This window comes from Alligator sinensis, unplaced genomic scaffold (genome assembly GCF_000455745.1).
Source record: "Alligator sinensis unplaced genomic scaffold, ASM45574v1 scaffold233_2, whole genome shotgun sequence".
NCBI classification, from domain to species: Eukaryota; Metazoa; Chordata; order Crocodylia; family Alligatoridae; genus Alligator; species Alligator sinensis.
The window spans coordinates 2,551,653-2,576,921 of NW_005841941.1; the positions used below are offsets into that span (position 1 = coordinate 2,551,653).

The 25,269-nt window shown below is 44.2% G+C and overlaps 1 protein-coding gene across 1 annotated transcript in view; it reads left to right on the forward strand.

Moving 5' to 3' along the window:
- Positions 1-25,269, forward strand: part of MREG (melanoregulin) — a 44,049-nt gene that overhangs the window by 12,466 nt on the left and 6,314 nt on the right. The window contains exon 3 of the mRNA XM_006019969.3: positions 3,099-3,258. Coding sequence (XP_006020031.1) covers positions 3,099-3,258 — 160 coding nt within the window. The remainder of the gene's footprint in view (positions 1-3,098; positions 3,259-25,269) is intronic.

Sequence of the window (25,269 nt, forward strand, 5' to 3'; positions counted from 1 at the left end):
GATATGGGGTGCTCAGAGCATGCATACCATGTCCTTGGGTGTTACTCTGTATAGTCTCTGGGCTTAGACTGGTGGGACTGGGTGCTTCTGGTCATGCAGAGAGGATGTCAAGGGAACTTTATAGCTGAATGGGAAGGCACCCGGTCATTTTAAGTGGGGGTTGAGTGGGCGTGCAGAATTTAGGCAGCTCAAGTCCACCTTAGTCCTGTTTAGGCACCTATATCTTTGCATTTTTTTTGCGGGGGGGGTGGGGAGTGTGAATCTAGCCTTTCTCTGTAGACATGACATGAACCATCTCTGTGGCAAGGCAAGGAACTGAGCAAAGATCTCCTGAATTCCACTGCACTGACATAATCACAAGCCCACTCCTGTTTTTATCCATCCTCCCCTGGTGGGTAGCCAGTAGCTGTGAAGGTCTGATATGTTGACACATGCTGTCTTGCTGTACCCAGAATTCTTAGTTTTTCCAAGGAATTTTGCATCCAGGGCTGGAGCTAATATGGAGTAAGAAGAGTGGGAAAGGTTACAGTTTTCTTGTCCAGGAAATCCAAAGCTGTTGAATTCCAATTACTTCCACTCACAAAAGTATAAAATAAATGGAGAAACTACAGCCAAGACCTAAGGGGTGGGGGAAGGGAACTACTATCTCCAAATCTACTTCTCCTAACCTTCACGGCATTCCCCTTGTGCCAGCTCCTTGTGGAGGGACTCTTGTAGCTGTGTTTTGATTGAGAAGATGCTGCCCAGGGAAAAGACATTTCCTGTAGCTTCATACCTTTCTCTTGAAAGCTCTGTGGGTTTTCTAGCCAAAGCAAATTATGACTCTTTCTGCGTAAACCCAAGAAAGTTCCTGCTACATCCTTTCAAATTCCTTGGAGAGGAATGGTGAGGCCAAGGCAGAGTTCAGCTATTGGTGCTGCTATGAGGGAGGAGGAAGGTTTGAGACCTTAAATGGTGTTTGCTGCCTGGAAACACTTCTCTTCAGTACTTATGATGCCACTGTTTAGGAAAAGCATTATCCTGCTCATGCAGGGGGCAGCAGAAGTTCCCCTCTTTGACCCCAGAGTATGTTGGGGAACTTACTGAATTTATATACTCATGGCCTTTTGGGGAATGGTACAGCTTGATCACTAGCCACTGATGTGCTAAGCTACTGATGTATTGAGAAAGCAGACCATGAATAATACAAGTGACAGGTGACTTTTCCACAACCTGCTCTTGGATTTTCTTGGCTATTCACAACTAGAATTTGTTTTATTGGACAACAAAAGTTTTCCTGGCACTTAGAAAGTCATATGTTTTGGTAACTTCCCCTTTACTAGCCCCAAAAACTCCAGCGTTAGCCAAAAGCAGTATATATGCATGTGTACACACACATGCATTGTTATTTCAAAGAAAGTGACAAGAACAGGGATAACAAGTGACATCAGTGCAAAGCTGTTACTGTCCTCTGCTTATGTTTTTGTGCATCTCATAGAGCTATCTGGTGCTATAAGAGTGCATGGACTAGAGTTTAAGGATGGAGCACTGGCGTTACTATTTTCCTTGTTTGGCATGGGCACAAGTTCAGACTTGACCTAACTGTAAGAGAATAGAACAGGCTGCCTAGCAAAGTTGTGGAATCTCCTTTTCAAGAATAGCCTGGAGGAGCATCTCTCTGGGAAGATTTAGAAACAGTGAATCCTGCATCTGTACAGGACTTAGACTATATGACCACTGAGGTCCTTATTTGATCTTTGAATAGAGTTTTGTATGCGCAAGTAGTGGGTCTAATTAAAAATCTATAGCCCCAAACCATCAATTTCTTGTAGAAAGCAAACAGGAAAGCAAGTTTAGTAACCCACTGTCCCCGCTCTGATGGTATCAACCCTGAGACCTCCTACTGGTTAGAGCAGTGGTTTTCAACCTCATTAGGCTCAAGGCACCTGTCCATAACTTCTGTAAACTGAGCAGCACCTCACTTCAAAAACAAATTAATGTATTACAGTGCTTACTTCCTTGGAGAGAGGCTGGGCAATGGGGGTGGGAGATGAACCAGAGAGGGAGAGCCTGAGCTTGTCCTTATGTGGTTATCTCCTCACTCCTCCTGTGGTACCCCTCAAAGGATCTGTTGCCATCCAAGGTGTCCTGACATCCTAGTTGAGAATCACAGGGTTAGTGGCCGCCTTAAACAGTGGCATCTTATCTGGAGGTAGCCTCTTTGATTGATGCCTGTGAAAAGGCAAAGGCAAGTTAAAAATTGATGGTGATCTTCTTGGTCTCAGGGGCAAAAGTGCAACCAGAATACACCCCTTACTGGGTGGGGACACGTGTCAATTGAACAGTTCCAGAATGTCACAAACTGGAACCAGTTTACAATTTTATGAAGTACTGTTGCTCTACCACCATGGGGTGGAAGTAAACACCCAGCCCAGCATACATCCCAGTGGCCAAATAGGAGGGAGTTCTTGCACCCATGCTTTGAGGGGGGTCCCAGGGACTTGTAGCTAGGGGTGTTTTTACTTCTCTGCTTTTATCCTAAACATAAGTTCGGTAAATGTCAATAGATGGAAATTGACTCAGCTCTGCAGTATGGTTGCCTGACTTGGAGTGTGTGGTGGGGTTGGTTCCTAGGGGCTGTGGTCAAGCAGAGAGTGAGGGTACAGCTGGTTGTTAAAGATAGTTTTTATTTAACAGAAGATCTCATGGCTAAAAAGTGCCAACAAAAGGGGGAAGAGGTGGGGTGGGGATGGACAGTAGAATTCTGGCTGGGTACTAGAGCAGCTTGTTGCATCAGTGTGTTGGGTGGGGAGGGGTGAGGAGCAATGCACTGTGGGATGCCTGGAGGACTGACCAGACTCGTGTCACAGAACACTTGGTGTCCACACCGGGTCACAGTAAACTGGTTCAAAATAGCATGATTTTCCAGGTATACTTTTGAACCATTCCAGGCAGATTTAAATTGGTTTAATAGGCCTGTATGTCTGTCTGCATCAAGTTTAAACCACATTAAAAACATTCTAAGTGTTACGAGTGCCTACAACCACTCAGTTCTCTTATGTAACTATAGTTCTTCAAACCTGGACACTAACTGTGTCTTGATGTTTCCTTTATTTCAGTGATGACAACCCTTATGCTTCATTTGGAGCCACCCTGGCAAGAGATGAGGAGAAGAATTTATGGAGCGCCCCTCATGACCTGACTCACACAGAGGCAGATGATGACAGGATACTGTATAACATGATTGTTGTTCGGAACCGACTGGACAAAGATTCAGAGGTAAGGACAACGTGTTATCTCTAAACCTACAGATTTGTTAAAAGACTTGTGATGAACCAGTCCTGACACTGCTGAGATCAGATGTCATTGCAAATTATGGCAGTTGATCACACCGGAGAGGATTTAATCAAATGACTAATCTGGTCACTTGCTAATTTGCAGGTATGTATGAACATAGTTGCTATGACAATTTACTTGAGTAGCAATGTCAAAGAAGAGTTTAGTGTAGGTGCTGAGATTACACATAGCTGAAGGAGACCAAATATTTCCATTTGTCCACTGAAAGGAAATGTTCACCTTATAAAGGATTACATCACATAGTTGCTGAATATAATATTTACAGGTGGAGCTTGACATGATCATATGATGAAAACAAACACAATTTACTCTAGGGAAGGATGAATAATTCTATGTGCTCTTCCCACATAGTAAGCTAGGGAAAGGTTTGTTTCCCGTGATCAAAGCTTGGTCTTCATGCTACCTTTTCTGTATGAGCATACACAACGAAGTTCTTACTGTCTTTTGTTCAATTACATCTTTTTTTCTCTCTATTTAAGTATGAGACTATACCTGCTCCAAAGAACTTTAGACTGTTTTGATGTTATGTAGTGCAACCAGATCTCAATTTAGGTAGTGTCCTTTAGGTGATACTACAACACCATTTCTACTATTAGTATCCACAAAGAAGCAGAAGTGGCCCAATGGATGTTCTGTTCTTTTGATGAGATACTTGTTCTTTGAGCTGTGTCTCCATCCTGAACCACAATACAATTACTTTTATGAAGTCCTGCTTTCTAGTGTATTTAAAAATCCTGTTCTATTGTTCATTTTATCATTTTATTGTGCTTTGTAATCCCATATTTCCCTGCATTGGGCTTTGCATGTTCAAAACTGTTTTTCCTTCTCCTCATCCTTTTCCTTGTCCTGCTACTACACCATACACTTGATATTTTCACAGGAATGTTGATGCCCCTGGCTGAATTAGAACTGTAGAAACTTGTCAAACCAAATATTTCTACAATGGGTAATATGGTAATTATCTAGTACAGCAAAGTTGGCAGATCTGGTTACTATAAGGGGGGGCAAAAAATAACATTGTTATATAAATATTGTTTAATTCGCCTGATTTTATTTCCCAAAAGGGCTTTGTGTGTGAAAAGTTTAGCAGCATATGTGCGCAGGGTTTGGAATGGGCTGCAGGAAATACTTTTGCAGACTCAAAATTGGCACATGTCCTTGTGGATTGGTATAAAGACTAAAATGTTTGCAATAAAATTTGAAAACCATGCAATTTGTACTTTCATTTCATTGTGGTATCATGAAAATAATCCTACTTTATCAAGGACTCAAAGATAACATTTTAAACTATATTTTCTAGGAATTGGGACCACCCCCAATGAAAATAAGCCCGAATTGTAATAACATGAAATCCTTATATCATTAGTTAACATTAAATAACATTGATTTTTTTATATCAAAGTGAGAGAATACACATTTTTGCATGGAGCGGGGGAGCATGGGATAGGAATTCTTACTGGGACTAGTTTAGTATTCTTACTAATAGAAGATGGGTATCCTGTAACTCTTTTGGCTTCGTGATCACTCATTTCTTACTAAGGAATGATGATTAAAGACTTTTTTGACCCCTAAGTTATTCAAGGATGGTGTATACTTCAAGATAACATTGAAGATGTTCAAAAGTTTATGTCTGATTAACTGATGGCTTGAGACGTGTCCCCATCCCCCCATGGCATTTAATTCATTTTCTGTTAGAGAAGTCTTTTAATTTAGTTATTATGGTCATTATGAGCAGACTCTATTGATGACTGACTATATGAACCTAGATAGATAGATAGTAGGGCTGTGTGAAGCTTTGATCCCTGATTCGATTTGGTGGCCGAATCTCTGAATCCACATCAAATCGGGAGACCCTTTAATCTCTCCGAATTGAAGCAGAACCCTTAGAATTGATTTGGAAAGATTTGATGATTCAGATATAGATGCAGCTTTAAATGTTTTTTTTACATACCTCAAGGTACTAGGCAGCTCGTGAACGCTGAGATGTTGGGGTGGATGGGGCATCCCACAGGAGTGCGTGGGGCTCCCCAGCGTGCTTGGCAGTAGGTCTGGAAGTGGACTAGAAGCACTTCTGGTCCACTTCTGGGTCCGCCAGGGAGTGCACTGGGGGCCATGCCCCTCGTGTCCCCTGGCTCAGGGACTGGTGCTTCCTGGGTCTGGGGTGGCACCTGGAGTCCCCCCGTGGCCAGTCGCCAACCTGGGAGGACACAGGGGGCTGCTGCCAGCGCACTTGGCAGTGGACCCAGAAGTGGACCAGAAGTACTTCCGGTCCACTTCCAGGTTCACCGCTGGGCACACGGGGGGGCCCCATCCATGCTCCTGTGGGATGCTCCATCTGCTCCACTATCGCAGTGTTCACAAGCCATGCCTGGTACCTTGAGGTATGTAGAAAAAACAGTTAAAGCTGTATCTATGGGCAGCAACCAGGGCTCAGGCGCTGCTTGGGGAGGGGGGGCAGGGGGCTGCAGGCCCAGGTCCCTGATCCTGTATCCCTGGAAGCTGGAGGCCCTCCCTGCAGGGCTGGGGGGGCCAGGGGGCTGTGGGACTGTGGGTGGGGAGTGAGGGGCAATGGCATGGGCAGGACACTGACATATCACAGATTGCTCAGCACCATAAAGCAGTGGAGGGGGGACAGCTGCAGCTGGACCCACATCCTAGTGAGTGAAGTGGGTAGGGGGAGCTCTTATTTCCCAGGATAAAAAACCCCAAATCAAACATCAAAATTTTATAGGTATTTAGAATTGATTTTATTATAGTGATTGAGGCACTGGTAGGCTTCCTAATTTCTTTAAAATGGTAAATATATCAATAAAACATTGTGTTCAACTGATACCTATATATATAGTAGCATTTCATTTTAATTGCGGAAAAGTGTGGATTTTGGGGGTTTTTTTAATATAAGAGAATATGCGATTTTTAATAGAGAAAACCAGGATCCCTGCTAATAAGATAGTATTTGAAATGGGATGCTACTCAAATCATAAAAGTTAAGGAGGGGTGCCTTGAATCTAAAAAGGTTGAGAACCACCAATCTAGAGGAAATTTGAAGAGTTTCTTGCTGAGTATTTTTTCCTTTTGTATGTGTAGGAAAGGGAGAGATCTGGTATCTAATATCCTTCAGCATAAAGTTGAGTTTGCTTTTTTGCCACTACTTGAGATGTCTGACATAAAACCCAATGGAACTTTGTGTTATTGCAGGAGTTGCTTTCCCTAATCCTGTGCTACTTTGCTGCTAATGTGAAGCTCCCAATTCTATTTGCCAGGGCTATGGTAGAGTTGATAGTGGCATGTACTGGCTTTTATGTAGTAGAATTTCTTGCATGCCTTATTCCCATTGTTGCCTCCAGACCAAGCAACAGCAGATTTTAAGGCCTTACAGATATCTGGGTATTTATTTAGCATAACTTGCTGATTCACTTTGTCTGCATCAATCCTTGAGCAGAGGTGGTCCAAAACAGTATCCGGGGCAATCTTTTTTTTGTCAGAAATTCCCAAAAAGACATTAGTGGCCAGTTCCCAGGTACCAAGTCTGTCCCAAGGATTGACTCTTGCTACAAGAATTACTTTTCTTGCTATCAGCAAAAGCTCCCCCAAAGAAAACAACGGTACAGGGTTTCTTTAGCTATGCACAGGCTAAGAATGTGCACATCTTCATAAAACAGCACCAGGTGGTGACACTTACCATGACAAAATAGTTGTCTTTCCTTGTATTTCTTAAAGTCAAAATGACATTAGTAAAGTTAATAAAGTGACTTCACTCTAGGGAGTGCAGTGGGCTTTTGAATATATTTGTCTTTGGAAATGAAATGTCCATCTCACTTTGATTTCAGTCTTTTTGTAAAGCAGTAATGATGATAAAAAATAAATGACTGAATTTCTGTGAGAAGTGCAGGATCAGGATCAAACCCATTGGTTTGGTTTGGAAGCACTCCTGAAAACGACTTATCTGAAGCAATACTTCCGGGAACAATGTGACACAGCAGCTTCCTAGAATATGATTGACAGTGTTACACAGTTAACAGCAGAGCCTGGAGTGCACTTCAGGTCTCCTAGTCCAAATCAGTGCCTTGAAACTATTGCTTCCTCTGTCTTCAAGCCCAGTATCTTAACACCTTAACACCTTTTTAAAATTTTCATTTCTAGTGACTCTATAGTAGTCAACTTACTTCTATGACATTTTTGTAGAATTTTAAAAAATATTTAGTGATATTAGGGGCTAACCTGGATGTCTGCAGACAGATTGTAAGTCTGGGCATGCACTGAGCAGAGGCATTGCTTGATCTGGTCCTGGCCAAAGGGGAGGACCTGGTGAGCGATGTGAGGCTTGAGACGAAGCCTGGTGACAGCAACCATGAATTGGTCACCTTCTCAGTTCACTGAAGAGCAGGCAAATCCCTCAGTAAAACAGAAATCCTTAACTTTGGGAATGCTGATCTTTGCAAACTCAGAGATTTGCTTAGTCGGGCATTTAGAGGCCCCTAGAAAAGGGAGTACATGAGGAATGGTCATCTCTCAAAAACATAATCCTTTAAGCACAGGGGAAAGCCATTCCATCTTGCAAGAAATGTAGTCAATGAGCAAGGAAGCCCCATTGGCTGAACAAGGATCTGTTGGACCTCATTAAACTCAAAAGAGAAGCCGACACCAGGTGGAAAATGGGAAGCATCACCAAAGAGGACTACTCAGCATTCACCTGCACCTGTTGAGATCGGTCTAGAAAAGCCAAGGCACAGACCGAATTCAGGCTAGCCATGGGAATCAAGGACAACACAAAGTCCTTCTTCAGATATGTGGTCAGTCGCATTGGGCTCCTACGAGATCTAACGAGGCAACTGACATCTGATGCCCAAGAAAGGGCCAATTTCCTAAATGACTTTTTCGCATCAGTTTTTCACCCTCCCAAGGGGATTACACTTTCAGAAACGACACAAACCATCCTGGGAGTGGGTAACAGGCCCAAAATCGATGTGGATCAGGTGAGGGAACATCTTGAGAAACTGGACATTCACAAGTCCACGAGCCCAGATGGAATGCACCTGAGAGTCTTGAAGGAGCTGGCAGACATCATTGCATCCCCTTGGCAGAGATATTTGAACATTTGTGGTGCTCGGGTGAGGTCCCAGAAGACTAGAAAAGAGCCAATGTGGTCCCTATCTTCAAGAAAGGGAGGAGGGTTGACCCAGGGACCAATCAGTCTAACGTCCTGGAAAAATCCTGGGGAAAATTGTCAAGGGATCCATCAACACCAGACTCTCGGAAAGCAAGCGTCTGAATACCAGCCAGCATGGCTTTGTGACTGACAGGTCTTGCCTGACCAAGCTCATCTCCTTCTATGACCAGGTAACACGAGCCCTGGACAAGGGAGATGATGTGGATGTCATATATTTGGATTTCAAGAAAGCCTTTGACTTAGTTCCCTATGATGTCCTCATGGTTAAGCTGTGCAACTGTGGCCTTGATCATCTTACGGTCTGATGACTAAGTAACTGGCTATGGGGTCGGACCCAAAGAGTACTAGTTGACGGGAGCAAGTCAACGTGGCTCAGGGTGACCAGTGGAATCCTTCAGGGCTCAGTGCTTGGGCTGGTACTCAGGCTGGTACTCTTTAACATCTTCATTAATGATCTGGATTTGGGAGTCAGATGCAAACTGGCAAAGTTTGTGGATGACACCGAATTATGGGGGAGGGCGGTCACACCACAGGACAGACTGGGGATACAGGACATGCTCTCAAGGTGGGCTGACCAAAACCTGATGGCCTTCAATGTAGAGAAGTGTAAGGTGCTGCACCTTGGTAGGAAGAACCTTCAACATACTTACAGGCTCGGCAGTGCTACGCTTGCTAGCACCATGACCAAAAGAGACTTGGAGATCTTGATTGACCACAAGATGAGCCACCAATGCGATGCTGTGGCTGGCAAAGCAAACCAAACTCTGGCGTGCATCCACTGATGCATCTCAAGCAAAACCAGGGATGACATCCTCCCGCTTTACTCGGCCTTGGTGAGACTGCAGCTGGAGTACTGCATCCAGTTTTGGGCCCCCCACTTCAGGAGGGATGTGGAAAAGCTTGAGAGTCCAGAGGAGAGCCACTGATATGATCCAAGGCCTTGAGGGCAGGCCGTATGAGGAGAGGCTGAGGGACTTGGGACTCCTCAGTCTGGAAAAGAGAAGGCTCAGGGGGGACTTGGTAGCAGCCTATGATTATATAAGAGGGGTACATCAGGACCTGGGAGAACAGCTGTTCACCAGAGCTCCCCAAGGGAAAACAAGGTCTCATGGCCATAAAATCCAGGAAGGCCAATTTAGACTAGACATAAGAAAAAAGTTCTTTATGGTGTGCGTGTCCAGGGTCTGGAATAGACTCTCCACAGAGGTGGTGCAAGCACCTACTCTGGACTCTTTCTTTCTGGGGTCACTTGATCCCAGATATCTTCCTGCCTAGGGTGCGGGTGGCGGGGAGGGGAGGGGAGGGCTGGACTCAATGATTTTACAAGGTCCCTTCCAGCCCTTAATGTCTATGAAATCTATGTGCTTTGCTGAATCAGGACTCTGGTATCCTATCATCCTTCAGTGTGGGTCTGCACACTGTTTTTGCAAGGGCCTTATTCTACGGTAGTCCTATAATCCTAACATGCTTGGTATTGCAAGGGAATGCCTTGGCTAGGCTTTTACTGAAAAACAGATGTTCATTTTTTAAATAGAGGGATATCTGTGAGCCATCCTGCTCTAGTATCTTACTGGAGATGAGACATCATCGTTTTTTATTTTATTGTAAAGCAAACTGTGTGGAACCAACCATGAACACAAAGCTATAGCATTGATCTTACTTAGCTACCTCATAGTAAAAACTCCACTAGGCTGTAATGGTAAGAGAGCACGTTATCAGTGAAAAAATGCCTTTTAGGCAGTGAAGAAAACTCCAGTTATTATTACTAAGGCTTTCTGAATAAAACTAAATTTATGGCCCATAATAAATATGTCTAAATGGAGTAGTTTGTATCATCTCTCTCTTGTGTCTGTCCTTGGAATATAAATTTTAAGGGGTGGCTTGTTTGAAACAAGCAGGTTACTTTATCCTAGTAGATAAGCCCATAACTCACATGCAGAAAGGCCTGTCTCAGCTCACTTGCCTGGAAGGCCTTTTTACTTGCAGTCTTTAAATCAAGGCTGGATGTCTTTCTGAGAGATCAGCTTTAGCTCAGTAAGAAGTTATAGGCTCAGTGCAGAAATCACTAGATGAGAGTTCCTGGCTTGTGTCAGGAAGTCAGATGTGGTGATCATAATAGCTATAGAGTCAATGAATCTTTACTAGTGGAGGGCTGCAAGTATTTATTTCTTTGCTGTCATTTATTAGACATAACTTACATATACATTGTATAGAATTGTGAATACATAAAACTAAGCTGCATGTGTTAAAGGGCAAGATGGTGTATTCCCTGGCAGTCTATTCACTAACTGATTTTTGTTAGCAAGTTTATAGCAGGGGTCCCAATAGTTGAATGTGGCCACTCAGTCTAACGTGGAGCTTCTGAGCAGGGAGAAGGCCTTGCTCTCAGCAGCATGACTGAACAGCTGTAGAAAGCTAGGACACTACTTCACTAATCTGTGCCTCCAGTTCCCCCAACGCTACCACAATGATAACTTACCTTCCTCTGTAAAGAAGTCTGGAATCTATAAATGTAAAAAGTCTTTTCTAACAGGGTGCTGCTTTTTCAACACAGCTTTTATTCCCTGATGGACGATGAGTTCCCACATGTTTGTATAAAGGTACAAAGACTCAGGCTCAAACGACTTAATGCAAACGCAGCAAATGTGATGAATGAGTTACTGGCAAAAGCTATTGAAACACATAGTTTGATAGGCCTCTATTTATATTTGGCAAAAACAGGCTGGGAAGGTAGCTCACCTTGGTTACTTGTAGTATTCAGACTACAAAGCTCTTTAGGGCAAGAACTGATGGCTTGTTTCAGGTGTGACTGACAGCTACAATCAGACTTCCTCATCCCCAGAGTGATGGACAAGCATTTGGTACTCTCCCCTTCCAACTGAAATGTCACTCATAAGAAGGGATCCTGGTATACCCCAAAATCCATGTTTTTCCATAATTAAAATGAAACACCACTATCTATCTATTTGGATATAGGTATCAGTTGAACACAATGTTTTATTGACATATTTGCAGTTTTAAAGCAATTTGGAAGGCTACCAGTGCCTTAATCACTATAATAAAATAAATTATAAATACCTATAAATTTCGGTGTTTGCTTTTAGGTTTTTTATCATGGAAAATCAGAGCTTCTCTTGCTCCCTTTGCTCACCAGGATGCGGGTCCAGTTGTGGCTCTTCCCCCCCCATCCCCACCCTGGCGCTTTGTGGCACTGAGCAGCCCTGATATGCTGGCGCCCTGCCCATGCCATTGACTCTCATTCCCCACCCACAGCGCCCCGTCCCTACTGGTGCTCCTCACACCCCATCCATCGCCCCCACTCCCCCAGCCCTGCCAGAAGGGTGCCCCAGTTGCCAGGGATATGAGGGCAGGGGAGAGTACCTATGAGGGCAGGGACCCAGGTCTGCAGCCTGCCCCCCACAGCAGGAGCGCAGAGCCTGGCTCCAGCTCCCTGGCTGTAGCGAGGCCCACCCAAGCTCAGGTGGGGTTAGAGAACCACTGATTTGGCTAGGCAGCAGGTTGTCAGGGCACTAGCCAGCTGGGATGTGGGTTGGGCTGCATGGAGAGCTTGCTAAGGTCCAAGCTGTTACCAGGGGAGGAAAGGTGGGGTGAGTGGATGAACAAAACCCTTGAATAGGGTGATTGACACTTCACTAGGCCATCCAGTGCCCTAACTACTCTCACATGAACCTGTTTGTTAACCCTTGAATAGGATGATTAACCCTTCAACAGGCTACTCAGTGCCCAACCTGAACTACTCTGTGGAACACAATGCCTTCACCACCCCTAAAACTTACAGGGGTAGGGAGAGGCAGCATCACTGCAACCCCCCACCATATGTAGCCCAGAAGCACCCTGAAGCCACGAGCTTCTCCTCTACCTCTCAGAGCCCTGTATCACCTCAAAGCCTTTGGAGAGACCCACTAAAGCCCTTGGCCCCCCCACCTCCCCTTTCCCCTGCAATCATCCTTTCCCATGGAGTCACTAGAACCTACCAGCAGCTGATTCAGGGATGTCTGCATCCTGGTCAATGAGGGTCACATCTGTGGCCTCCCCATCGTCCATGTCATTTGGGGCTGGGTTCACAATGGTCATGACTGGTGTTTCAAATATGTCCTTGGAGTAGGTATCTTCTTGGTCCTCTGTGGCCACCTTTTAAATAGATGGTCACTGCAGGGAGACAACATCATCATTACCATCATCTTCATCATCACTGTCTCTCACAGACCACTCCCCCAGCCATACAGTATGCATTGTGGTGGGGAGCTATGGCATGGTCCTCCTTGGGGATTCATTCATGAGCTTCTCTTTGTAGGAGACAACAGGCCTCACTGCTTTTAGAGACCTTGTTTGGTGTCCCTGGGACTTGAGCAACTTGACCTTGGTCTGTCTTCTGCCCTTTGGGCCCTCCCTGGCAGTGGTGGTGAGCATTTTCTCTTCACCCTAGATGGTGATGAGGGCCAGCACCAGCATACAGGTCTAGTTTGTGGACTGCCTGGTGGTTTCCATGGTTCCTTCGCTCCTCTAGCTTATTCTCTCTATGCAGGTAGTAAGTAGCAGTGGTAGAGTGTCAAGTAGTAGCAGGATTGATTGTTGTTGCTTTTGCATGGAGGTAGTAGAGCAAGCAGCAACTTGATGAGGTGAGCTACACTTGGGTGCTCAGAGCAAGTGACAAACTGATGAGCTGAACCTGAGTATTCAGAGTGGTCAGGGTCACACCCTTGGGGATGGGAGGCAGTGTTGGTTTGCAGCTAGCACTACCCCCTGGGCAGTAGCATTTAGGAGCGTTGCAAGTTTTCCTGTGGAGCACAGGAGTAAGAAGGCCTGAAAGGGCTATGAATGATGCATCCTGGGATGCTGGAGAAAAGAAAGGCAGACACTTTATCTCCCTGGAGCATTTTAGTAATACTCTGGAATGGCATGGGTAAAATAGCTCAAAGATAAACCTTGTTCCAAGTGGCAGAATTTTTAAACGTTTAGAGGTCACTTAGGACCTTTAATGGGTGAATGCTTCCATTTTAAGTCCCTTTATGATGTTTTAAAGGTAACCTGTAACATGGCCTAAAGAAATCCTGGGTTTGGAAATATGGAGGGGAGAAATAAAGCCCATTATTTGTTTGCTTGTTGTAACAGATGTGTAAATTAACAACTGGTGGACCATGTCAGCATGAAAGATGGATCATTGGAGTGGGTAAGAGAAAAAAGCAGAGGTCAGTCATGCAACTTGGATGTAGCAGATAGATATAGAAAAGCGTGTGTAAAGAAGGGAGTACATTGTGGGGAGTTTGACCATGAAGAAATGGGTGAGGAACAATTTAATAACTTGAAGCTCTGTCACGAAACAGTTTTCTTTGCCTGTAGCTGTCAAGCATAAAGGTCTTAGATGTACAAAAAATGGCAGGACGCAAAGAAAAACCATACCTGAATGGTTTATTTATAGGATGGTGGTTAAATAATAGCATGTTCTGGGATTACAGAGTTTTGATCAAAGTCCTCAAAGACCTGTGTCTTTCAAATCTAGAGAAAACAGTATTTTTCTATAGGATGGCGCCTGCCCTCCAGCACTGTGAAGCTTGTTGGAACTGAATCAAAATTTTCTGAAATGAAATTAAAAGCACTAAGAAAACAAAACATTGTTGAAGGACCTGAATCTTTTAAGTGTGCTCCCAGCATGCACCCTGGTAACTAGGATATGTGAGATAGGTGTCTAGAGCTTTGTAAAGGGGAAAAAGGTAGAGGGCCCTAATATGGCATTGCAGTGTATCTGCCCGGTTGTGGATCCAACTGGCTCATCTCTGATGTATGAGTGAGGGCCCTTGCAAATCGTAGTAATTCTAGTGTCTTGGCTTTCTGCATGGAGGCCGAGCATCTGGCACAACTGACTTGTGTGTTGATATCATGTATGTCTCTGGAAGTTACTCTGGATTTGTTCCAGTGTTAGGGCCAAATCCTGCTCTTTGATATTAGGGGATCTGCAGATTCTTAGGGCCATAGTCTGTGGTCAGTTTTGTGCATTTGTCTCAGGAATGCAAACACACACAGTCTTTTAAAGTTAATCTTAAATAAGGCTTCATCTATGGTAGAAAGGTTTACCTGCCTTGCTCTTTGAGTAGGAGCCTGGAAGACATGGAATCACATCTCTAATGAATGTAGCCATGCTAGCAAAAGTCCTAGTGTGAATGCTGGGCTTCTTGCTGGTAGTTTATCCTGTTTGGCAACTGGTTTATCTCAAAGAAATGTTTGAACAACATTTTTGCTAAGGGGACTGGCCAGTAGAGGTGCACTGGTATAACCATACTTGCTAAACCATTTAAGTATAGACTAGGCTGATGTTTCTTCTCTCACTATTAATTATGCTTACAACTGTCTATTGTGTATAGTATGCACTAGGATATAGTACGGGCAAACTGAGACACAGAGCAGTGATGTGATTTGCCCATGGTGACCTTTCAGGCAGCTGACAGAGTTCTGAATAGAAATATGGATACCCAAGTGCCTGTCCGGTGATTTAGCCACTTTGCATTACTGCCTTCATAAACTATATAGAAATACTACTAAAGTTGTAAAATGGATCCTCTAGTACCAGAAAAATATCCTCAGACTTCCCCAAGCCATATTTTTGCAGGGTGCCTAGAGGTTAATCTAATTCAAGATTATTCTAGGACAAGGTGTGGGAAGATCTAAATTGTGCCTGATAAAGTGTCTACAATGGACTCAAATCAAAACAGCCCCAGAAAACTGGAGCAGTGCAGACCTGGATCAGTATTTTATAGCCTGTACTAGGTAATTGTCAGGGTGGTTGACCTAATTTCCTAAATAACTTGCTTGAGTAGAATTGTGCTGCAGATTGGCTTCAAGGGAAAAAAGAACTAGCTTTGATGGAAGGTTGCTTTGGCAGTCCAGAGAAATCTACCTAGTAATTAGGAAATTTCCATACAAGGAAGAGAGTATTGGGAAAGCAGTTGTCTGTTCACATTGGCATACCATTTTTTGAAAGTTCTAGTTTTGTGCCAGCCTGGCTTATATTTAACTCCACAGGTTTCCCCACTTCAGCTTGTCATTTCTGCACTTAGCACATTGCGCTAAGGAGTCCATGGAGATGTTCCAACTAAATATTTGAACAGTTGAATGTTCAGCACAGCAAGGCAGATTAGTGCCTGTTGGCTAACATGGAACTCACACTTTTTCATAATTAGTCTGCAGTAACAAGAACAACCTATCAATGTTTTTCCCTGAAGCTTTCTTTGTTTAGAAGCTGAGGTTTCTGGGAATATGCCATCGGTCTCGTATCGGAGCTGGGGTGGCTTGGTGAGCAAGAAGAAAATGCTGCCCAGCAAAGGGTGTGTGTAGGGAGTGTATATATGTAAACTGCCAAATCATGGCCAAGCTATGGAGCAAGATCTGTATGAACCAAGTCTGATGTTGATGGCTTTGGATCCCTGCAGGTGATTTGAGTAGCTGAGAAGGAAGAACTTGTCTATCTAACAGTTGCTTCAGTGTGAAGATTTTAGCCATGGCTTGGCATACCCCCAGTCCACCCTCTGCCTGTACTTTTGCTACAGTCTAATGCACGTGCTTGTGAAATTAAAGATGCTGCTGATGCCATTATTAGGAAGCTCTTTCAAGGGAACCATAATAGTTGAGCAAAATGTGTTGGCACGTTCGTTGGCTTAATCATAAAGCTGCGAAAGAGCAAGAACAACATTATCAATGGCATTGGTGATGTATAGGGGGTGCACATGGGTGCATGTGTACCCCCTGAGATTGGTCGTGCCCTCCCTGGAAGTGCCAGCTGCAAAACCAGAAGTGCTGGTGGAAGTGCACTTCCGGTTTTGCCGCTGGTGGTTCCAGTAAGCGATCTGGTGCCCCACCCCCGACTCGGGAGGCACCAGTCACCCATGATCAATGGAGTGGGGTGGTAGTGGAGGGCATGAAGGAAAATCATTGTTTGTAGTTGGTCACCTATAAATCACCAAGGCAGCACAGGAGACCATGGCTTATCTCTTGAGGTTCTGTAGTCTTTGTATTTGTGTCTCTGTGCTCTCATGCATGCCAGAAGGAAGAAATTTATTTTACAGACGGGGGACAGATGCTGAAAATAAGTAGCTTTTCCAAGATCTCATAGGCAGTTTGTGGTAAATCCAGAGAGAGACTCCTGACCAAGTACCTTAACCACAAAGCTGTCACTTCACCTGAAGAAATATGCTTGCCACAAGTAGTAGCAAAGAGGCTTGGAGGGCATGATTTGCCATATGATTCTGTTGTGCAAACAGAATTTGGGGTGCTCTCTGTGAGAACAGACTAGTCATCAGTGCTTCCATTTATTGTGCAGTATCCAACCTGACTGTTAAGTAACTTTCAAAGCAGGAAAAATAGGTTTGTGCCCTTTCTATTTCTTTAATTAAAACCCAGAACAAAAGCAGAAAGCCCCTCTTTCCCTTCTCATTCTACTATATTAACAGTAGTTTCCCTCTGCCCTGGAAGACTAGCTAGAGAATTAGTAAGATGATGATGTGTCAAAAGTCAAGTAAGTAAAAGGTCTGCAGTTGAGAGGATGTTTGGGTTGTTATTGCTAACAGCTGCAGCTTCAATTCTGGAGAAAGGGCATGCTTGTTAAGGTGCCACGGTTAAGCTGTTAACCATTCAGTTTAGATGCAAGTGTTTGCAATAAACACTGACGCAATTAGGATGTAATAGCAAAGACAGGTGTTACCAGAGTCAGCCTGCTTGCTGTTTCCCAGGGTTTGCCTACGCTGTATCTCAGGGAAGAAATAAGCTGCTCATGGAGTCAGAACCATATGTCATGCAAACTGTCCTGGCTCCATCAAGATCCAGGTCACATTTCTGGATTCTGCATTTTCTCATTCAGTAAGAATTTAGAAGTAACCTGTTATTTCCCCCCTTTGTTAAAACTGGGATTGCTTTCACTCCTATATGCTGTTTGAAGGGGTCAAGTATTTGCAACATAAGAGAAAGATTTGCTGGCTGCTGTTTGGAAGGTTCCCCAAAGATCAGACCACTTAACACAAGCAGTGTAATAGTTAGTTACTATTTCTGTGATACTTTGAATTTTCCCCCATGCCCCCAAAATAAGAAGGAAGGCAGAATGTAGAAAAGGAGTTGTGGTCAAGCATGTGAATTACAGTTGGTTCTACTGGAAACTTAGGATGTCCAGGAAACCTGGCATCCCAGGAGAAGACCTGGGTAAGGCAACAGGAACTTCCCGGTAGGGCAGAACAGCAACCTGGCTAGGCCCCAGACCCTTCTGAGGACAGTAGCAAGACTCGTACTTCTTTGCTGCAAATAGTTCTCTATGTAAGTTCCTGTAAAAAAAAACAAACCCAACAAACCCTGTAGTTTCCACACAACGAGATTCATCAAGATAACGTAGACTACATGCAGCAGCTCACTTGACCTGAGCCAGCTCGATTGCTGCTTCATGATGATCAGTGGGCACATCTACATGAGATGCTGCTCGTTGCTACAACGATGTAGCATCAGTGGGCACGAACTGTGATGCCACCACTACTATGCAGTAGCAATATGCTACTGTGCAATGGCTCATTGGTACTGCACAGTAGGGTCAGAAACAGCCTGTGTGGTGCCGGAACTGCGCAGTGCCAGTGGTTACTGTGCAGTCATTTAGTGCTTGCTTCAGCAAGTACTAAATGACTCTACAGTAACAACTGTGCAGTCGGGAGCACATGGAAACATGCCCAGTGAATAGCGGCTGTGGGAGAATTGTATTAGAACAGTGCCTAAAGAATTAAGCAAGGCCAGTTGTGCTAAGCTCTGCACAGATACATGATGAGATGCTTTCCCTGTTCTGGGGAGTTTTGTATCTACCTAGGTAAGAAGCAGAAGAAGCAGAGGCACAAAGCAGCTTTTCTCAAAGCCACACTAGGTTGATAGTAGAGCCAGAAGGAGAACTGTGCTAAATCTCAGGGTGGTGCCTTTATCTTTAGACCAGTGGTTCTCAACTGGTGTTCTATAGCCCATTGGAGGTGCTGCATGTAGGCCACCAAGGTGGAGGCAGAGGGGATCATAGTGAGTCAGCTGACTTGCTCTCCTCTCATTTATATTCCCAGGGCACCACACAGGATTGTGCCAAAATGCTGTGCTGCCTCCCAAATAGGAAGGAGTGTAGCTACCTTAGTTTAACATTGGAGACAGATTAATTGCTCTGGCAAGAAACCCGGAATAAGCACCACATGACTACACCAATACTGTTTTTGGTTTTGGAGGTTGTTCAGGTAACTACACAGGGTTGCCTTCCACTGATGCAGTGCCATGTTAATGCAACTATACTGCACACTACTTCTGATTTGAGCTAGACTGCTTGTCAAGTGGACCCATGGGATTAGAAGACTAGAACAGGGGTAGGCAACGTTTTTTGGCTGGAGTGCCGGGAAAACACGTCTACCTTGGAAGGTGCCAGAGCACCGACATGCCAGAATCCAGAGCAGCTGTTTGCAGCTTCCTGGCTGCAGCCGGCCCACGGAGCCCGGTCTGCTTGCAGCAGGGCTTGCAGCCTTCCAGTCGCCTGCTGGGAGCAGCCTGGGCTCCGTAGTTGGCAGCAGCTGGTTAGAGCCTGGGCTGATGGTGGTGTGCTGAGTAAAATGGTCTTGCGTGCTATGCTCAGCAAGCGTGCCGGGGGTTGCTGACCCCTGCTCTAGAACCTCTTCACTAGACTACACAGCATCCCTACTCATTTGGACTCTAGTTGTACACTACATGTTTTCCTGCATAGTGGTAGCCATTGGTGTTGCAGCTCCCTTGTTATAGCTTTTTCAAGGCCACTACTGCTGTCTTTCCTTATCCATTCTCCAGTGCTGAGCTTGTTGCTTTCCCCCTAAGACTAATTTGCAATAAGGAGAATCAAGATTCCTATTGAACAAAAGGCTATACTACAACCTAGTGTTACTAAGTATTATGGGTTTTGTTTGTGGGAGTTTTTTGGTTCCATTGCTATTCCTTAAGGCTGCACAGTAGCAAAATCAATTTGTTATTAGGTTAATAGTCTGCTGCTTTGTTAAACAGGTGAGGAAATTGGAATAAGATGGCAAAACATTCAGGGGAAGGCATGAAATCTCTTTATTGTTAAGAATGAATTGAAACCAACTTAATCTCCTTAAGGAGAAAGATTGCTATCTGTAGATTGTTAGAAAACAGTGGGAAAAGCCCACCCAGTGTGACACTCCCTTTGTGCTTTTTTGTATTATCGCATTTGTGTGTTATTAAACTTTTATTTATAGAGTCTTTTATCTTTATCCATATTCATAATGGGGTTGGATGCTTATTATTTGTTTGTATCACCACGGCCTAGGGGTCCCAGTGCAAGATTATCCAGTGTTAATGCGAACAAAAATTTTGGAAGGGATGTTAAAACCTCATGCTTAGGAGTTTAAGCCAGTCTCTGCTGATTTAGGGTGATACCTTCCATGGGGAACAGATTAACCCACATATGCCTTACTGGAGAGTTCCTCAGAAGCAGCTGGTGCTAGCTTCTGCCCAGATAATAAACTAGTTGGACCTTGGGTCTGATTCATTCTGACCATTCCTTGGTGGTATCAACATTTGAAGAAACAAAAAAAGAAAGGGAGAATATTGCCTTAGGAATAGCTTTGTTACAAACAGATGAAAGATGCAATTGCTTCTTCAGTAGGAGTTTCACAGAGATCAGCACTGAGTATACAGAAATTCTACCTGCTCCAGGCATGCACACCCACTGTCTAAGGTTGTAACAAGATATTGAACATTTCATTACCAGGGAATCTCTGTTAAACTCTGATTGTTTTTTTGATAACTAATATAAATTGGTCTCTGCCCAGCTCTCCTCAGACCAACAAAAAATTGCCAGTAACCTCTGAACTCCAGTTTCTGAAAGTAAGCTAGGGAGAGAGCACCTGAAAAGGTCCTTCTAGTATAGGTCCAGAATGATGTGGGATCAAGATGCATAGATTGTAAGACCATGCAATTCATTAGATAATTAAGCTGGATCTCATCTGTAAGAAAGGTCATACAGTTTCAGCCAGTTACCCCTGCCTAGATCCAAATTACTTGTTTGACACAAGCGCATCTTCCAAAAAGGCATCCAGGCAGGAGCTGAAGACCACAAGCAGTAATGCAACTAGGTGTGGGCAAGTGGGGCACCTGCCCTGGGCACTGATTTAGAGAGGGGCACAAGAATAGCAATCCTCAGGGAGCCTGCACTACGATGGCAGCAGCCACAGTAAGGTGGCTGCTTGGGGTCAGGTAAGACCCTCTCTTTTCTCCCTGGTCTCCAGTGTTCAGCACCCTCTCCCACTTGCCTTGAGCACACAAACTGCAGGCTATGACTCTCTAACCTCAAGAGATGGAAGACTCAGTGCTGCCCAGCTGTACCATGGTTACTGCTGAACAACAGTTCCTGTCGAAAGGCATCCTTCTTCCCCAGGCACTCTGTTGACAGGCTTGGATTGAGGGCCCTAAAACAAGAGAATGGAAGAATTCTGCTCCTAAGATGGTGAAAATCAGGAGCAACTCCAGTGAAGCTAATGCAATGGCTTTGGGTTTCACATGGAAAGAGTTTGATTCTTAAGTGTACTTGGGGGAAGTTCCTACCACCTGGGTACTAGCAAGGTCCCAGATGACTTACAATGAAGGCAGAGAGAACGGGAGAGGGAGGAAGAAAGAACTGGGACTTCGGGAAGATCAAAATGAAATATAGTACAAATACATCCCACACATATGGGACTTTAATAGGATAAGCCACTTACTGGAATCAAATCAAATAGATAAATAGTTTTTACATTAAGGCTTGTTTAATGGGAAAATCAGAAATTCACTGCTTATTTTTTCCATAGACCTCCTAAATTGCTTTGCTCTCTATTATGTCCAATGCCTTGTCTCATACAGGGGCTGGGAAATGTTTTTTGCTCCAGGGGGCTGTTAGGTCCTACCATAAAGCAGTTTGAATAAATTTTGTGTAGCCTTTATTCGTGCTGTCAGCCACATGATCCAACTGGGCAACAGAACAGGATTAAATGCAAATCCAGAGTGTTTCTGTTCTGCCCCATTTGTACATTATAGGTTCTTATGTCAAACACGTTGCCAATGTGATCAACTGCATTTGGTGCCATGCATCTTACAATTTCCTGATTAATGAACTAATTTAGTTACAACATTCCTACAGACCTCACAGATTTATTTTACTAAACATGTTTGTACCTCTTGTATTTATTTTCCTAGGCACGTTTGTACCATTTCCACATATTTCCTTATCTTTTATACCCATTTGTACTGATTCCTTCCATGTGACAATGTTCTTGAATTGTTTCTAAATGTTTTGGTGTGCCCTGGTACCTTCAACCTGTGGCAGAGCACCTTTGGTGTCTGCCACTTTAAGGCTGAAAGCAGGCAGTCAGCAGGTGCAGACTAGCCCTGGTGAGGCGGCCATTTTAGATCCAGGCCCACAGGGCTGAGGGAGCAGTTGGCTGCAAGCATCCAAAGGATAGGACCCAGCTGAGCTGCTGCTTAACGCATTGGAGGTAAAGAAGGTGGTAGGAGGTTCCTAGGGGTCCAGTGAGGTTCCAAGTCCCAGAGAGAAGACTTTGGGCCTAAAGAAAACAAGGCCCAGCCTGGGATGGGGCTTATGGTTAGCAGGCTTATACTGGGGCTAGGCAAGCCAGCCCCTGATTTAGAAATCACTGTCTGGGGAAGAAAAGCTCAGCAAGCCAGCAGGCTGAAATTAAGGAGGCTGAAGCTCAGCTTCTGGATGGGAGGCATCCAAGGAGGGGTCTGGAGAGTTGGGCCAGTGAGAGGCAGTCAGCAGCAGCCCAAGAACAACAAGTAGCCCAGTAGGGAGGAGACCAGGGCAGGTATTCCTGTATTGGTGAGGTACCCTTGACTGGTTAGTGCTGAGGCCAGGACCAGAAGGGTCAAAAGGGGACAACTAGGACATCACCAGATAGGTGTCATTTTTCACACCTCCTATCAGTTCCCTCTGCCACTGGATGATGCAACAGTGTCTACTTCACAATTTATTAAAGAGGTTATTTCAGTGGACACCTCTATGATGGGGGTAAACCATCTAGGCATTAAACTGAATGATTTACTGGCATGGCCACCTTCTCCTGCAGGATGCTAACACCGATATTATGCTTCAAAGCCTGAGTCCCAATCTGGGTCACATGAGCTGCATTTAGATAGAACCCTTCCCAGTTCCCTGGGAAGTTTCTCTCCCTATGGTGAAGTTGTGGTATCCCAAAACACATGCAGCATCTCTGAACTGTACCAGTGACCAGATTTGTTCGTAGTAGTTAGGCCCAGTCTCTTCGAGCACTTTTATTTATCATCTCTGAATAACACTAACACAACCAGTAACTCTTAGCTTTTTCATAACATGCCCAATTACCATATTTTCTTGTATACATTATACCCCAAAATATAAAAGGCACCTTGTTTTAGAAAATCAGAATGAAAGAGAAAAGCTTTTTCCAGAGTTATGACTGCATAGAGCAGGTACAGAGCCAAACCTTCATCTGACTTGCCCTCCATTTCCTGCTTAACTAAAACCCTAGCTGCGGCTGAAGACTGGTCTCCATGAATGGATGAATTATTTTAAAAAGGACTAACAAACTGCAGAGCTGTGAAATAGGAGAAAAGAGACCAGGAGTAGCCAGCAGATAGTAAAATTGCCCTAAGAAAGGATAGCTTGAGTAGTGGAACATCAGGACCCTTAAAAAGGAGAGAGGATTGTTAACACCTCTAGAATGAAAAACAATGAGCTGTTAAGTTGATTGACTCCCTCAGCTTCCTGAATATTACAGCTGCTGCACTGTGGAGCAGGAATCAAAGCAGTGTCCTTATATTTTAAATAGAAAATCAGTTTCCCTGTTTAATACGTACAACCCCTGCGGCGGGGGGTGGAGGGGGTGGATATTTTGGGAAATATTTTGGGAAATGGTTCACGTCCTATACAAGAAAATTCAGTAACTTTAAGGCTATCTTCAGTAACCAGCTTAGCACTTGGATAGAATTTAACATGGGTGTTCTTAATTATAGTCCTCACACTGTTTGTATAAAATACCTTTTGGGTTTTCCTTCCTATTGTGGAATTCCCAATTTTACAGTGATTGTAGCCTTATCTTTCCAGCCATGAGTAGGTAAGGGGAAGGTGACTGACTCCCTTCCTTTTAATCAGTAATAACAAATTCATACTTCATGGTTCCTTTTTACAGTTCCTGTGTACAGACTTTAGTCTTCTGGGGTTAAACTGGTGATTTAGTAGATGTTTCTCAACAATTACTACCATTTATAAAAGTTACTCAGGTTTTCCACTGCCCCTAGGAATAAGCTTTGTTTGGCATCTACAAACTCGTCACAGGCCTTGGTGTGTTAGCATCACCATTTGCTTGGTGAATCTAATCTGCTTATCTGCACTTGGAATAGGTTCCGAATGTTTTTGGTGTGCCAGTGGCTTCACAAAACTTGAAGCATGTATCCTAACTCCTACTGCCCTAGGCTTACTTTGTATCCTGCAAGATAGTTCCAAAGAATCCCTGCCCAAGTGGACTCTGTCTTTGTGCATAGCCCTGCACACATTGTTGCATCTCTCAGGGTTAAAGTAGAATTTCCTTCCAGCCCTTGTTTACTACCTCTAGTTAAAATATAATCTGTTCCTCTCCTTCTGCTCGAGTTCACTATCTAGTGATCTCTGTTTCACAAGATGGGGACTTCTGTTATTTTCTCCTTTCCTTTTTATAATTTAAAATAAACTGGGAAAATAAAGCACTCATTATAGGGTGGATTTTTGTATTGGATCCTATGGAAACCTGGAATGATAAAGCTGTTTTCAGGCTTCAAAGGGATCGAGTGTTAAAACTTTTCTGATCAGCGGAGCAAACCCATTAAAAGCAGCAGTCCTTCCCATGCTAAGACTGAGGGATTTCATTCTGTTCCCACGCTGTGAGGCTGGATAAATCAGCCTAATCTGTTGTGTGCTGATCAGAATTTCCCTTGTTCTCCCGACCTAAACTCATGACTAACTCAACCTGGATGACCCTCTCATTCAGAATCCTAATCTCAAAGGAGTGCTTTTAGCTGTCCTTAAGTGGTGAGGCTTGGCTGTTCATTTAGAGCTCTGCCAGTATGATTTATTGCCTGCATGCAAATAAACTGTATGGAAATGTTCTGCTGCAGTGGTTTTCAGCATGTCTATACATGAAGAAGCTAGGGGCTAGTATTTCCAAATCTGGTTGCCTAGAGTTAGAGCCTGACTAGGGAGCTAGATGCTTAAATAGTGATTTCATCTCTGCTGAAGGGTTACGGATCCACAATTCAAGACACCTAAACAATCAGGCAGCATATTTTAATGTAATTTTAGGTACCTGGATTTGAAATTGTTTTTGAATGGAAAGCTAACTGCAAAAGAATCAAACATACACATGTCTCAGTGGGTGGTTGAGATAGAAGACTATTCTATCAAGCCAACCCTTTTCTGTACTTGTTCAAAAGCCTGCTTTGCTAAGGTGCTTCAAGGATCCTGCTCTAGTTCTCAATGGAGTTTTGTCCATTTGTTCAAATGGGAGTTGGATGGGGCCTAAATGGACTTGTGCTTCTTAAGCTAGAAATCTTATCTGGGATTCTGCATGGCTGGTCGGAGCCGGTTCGAACTGGTCGGAGCTGGCCGGAGCCGGTTCGAACCGGTTGGAGCCAGAGCCGGTTCGAGCTAGTCAGAGCTGGTTCGAGCAGGTCACCGCCCGTACGAGCCCCGCTCACAC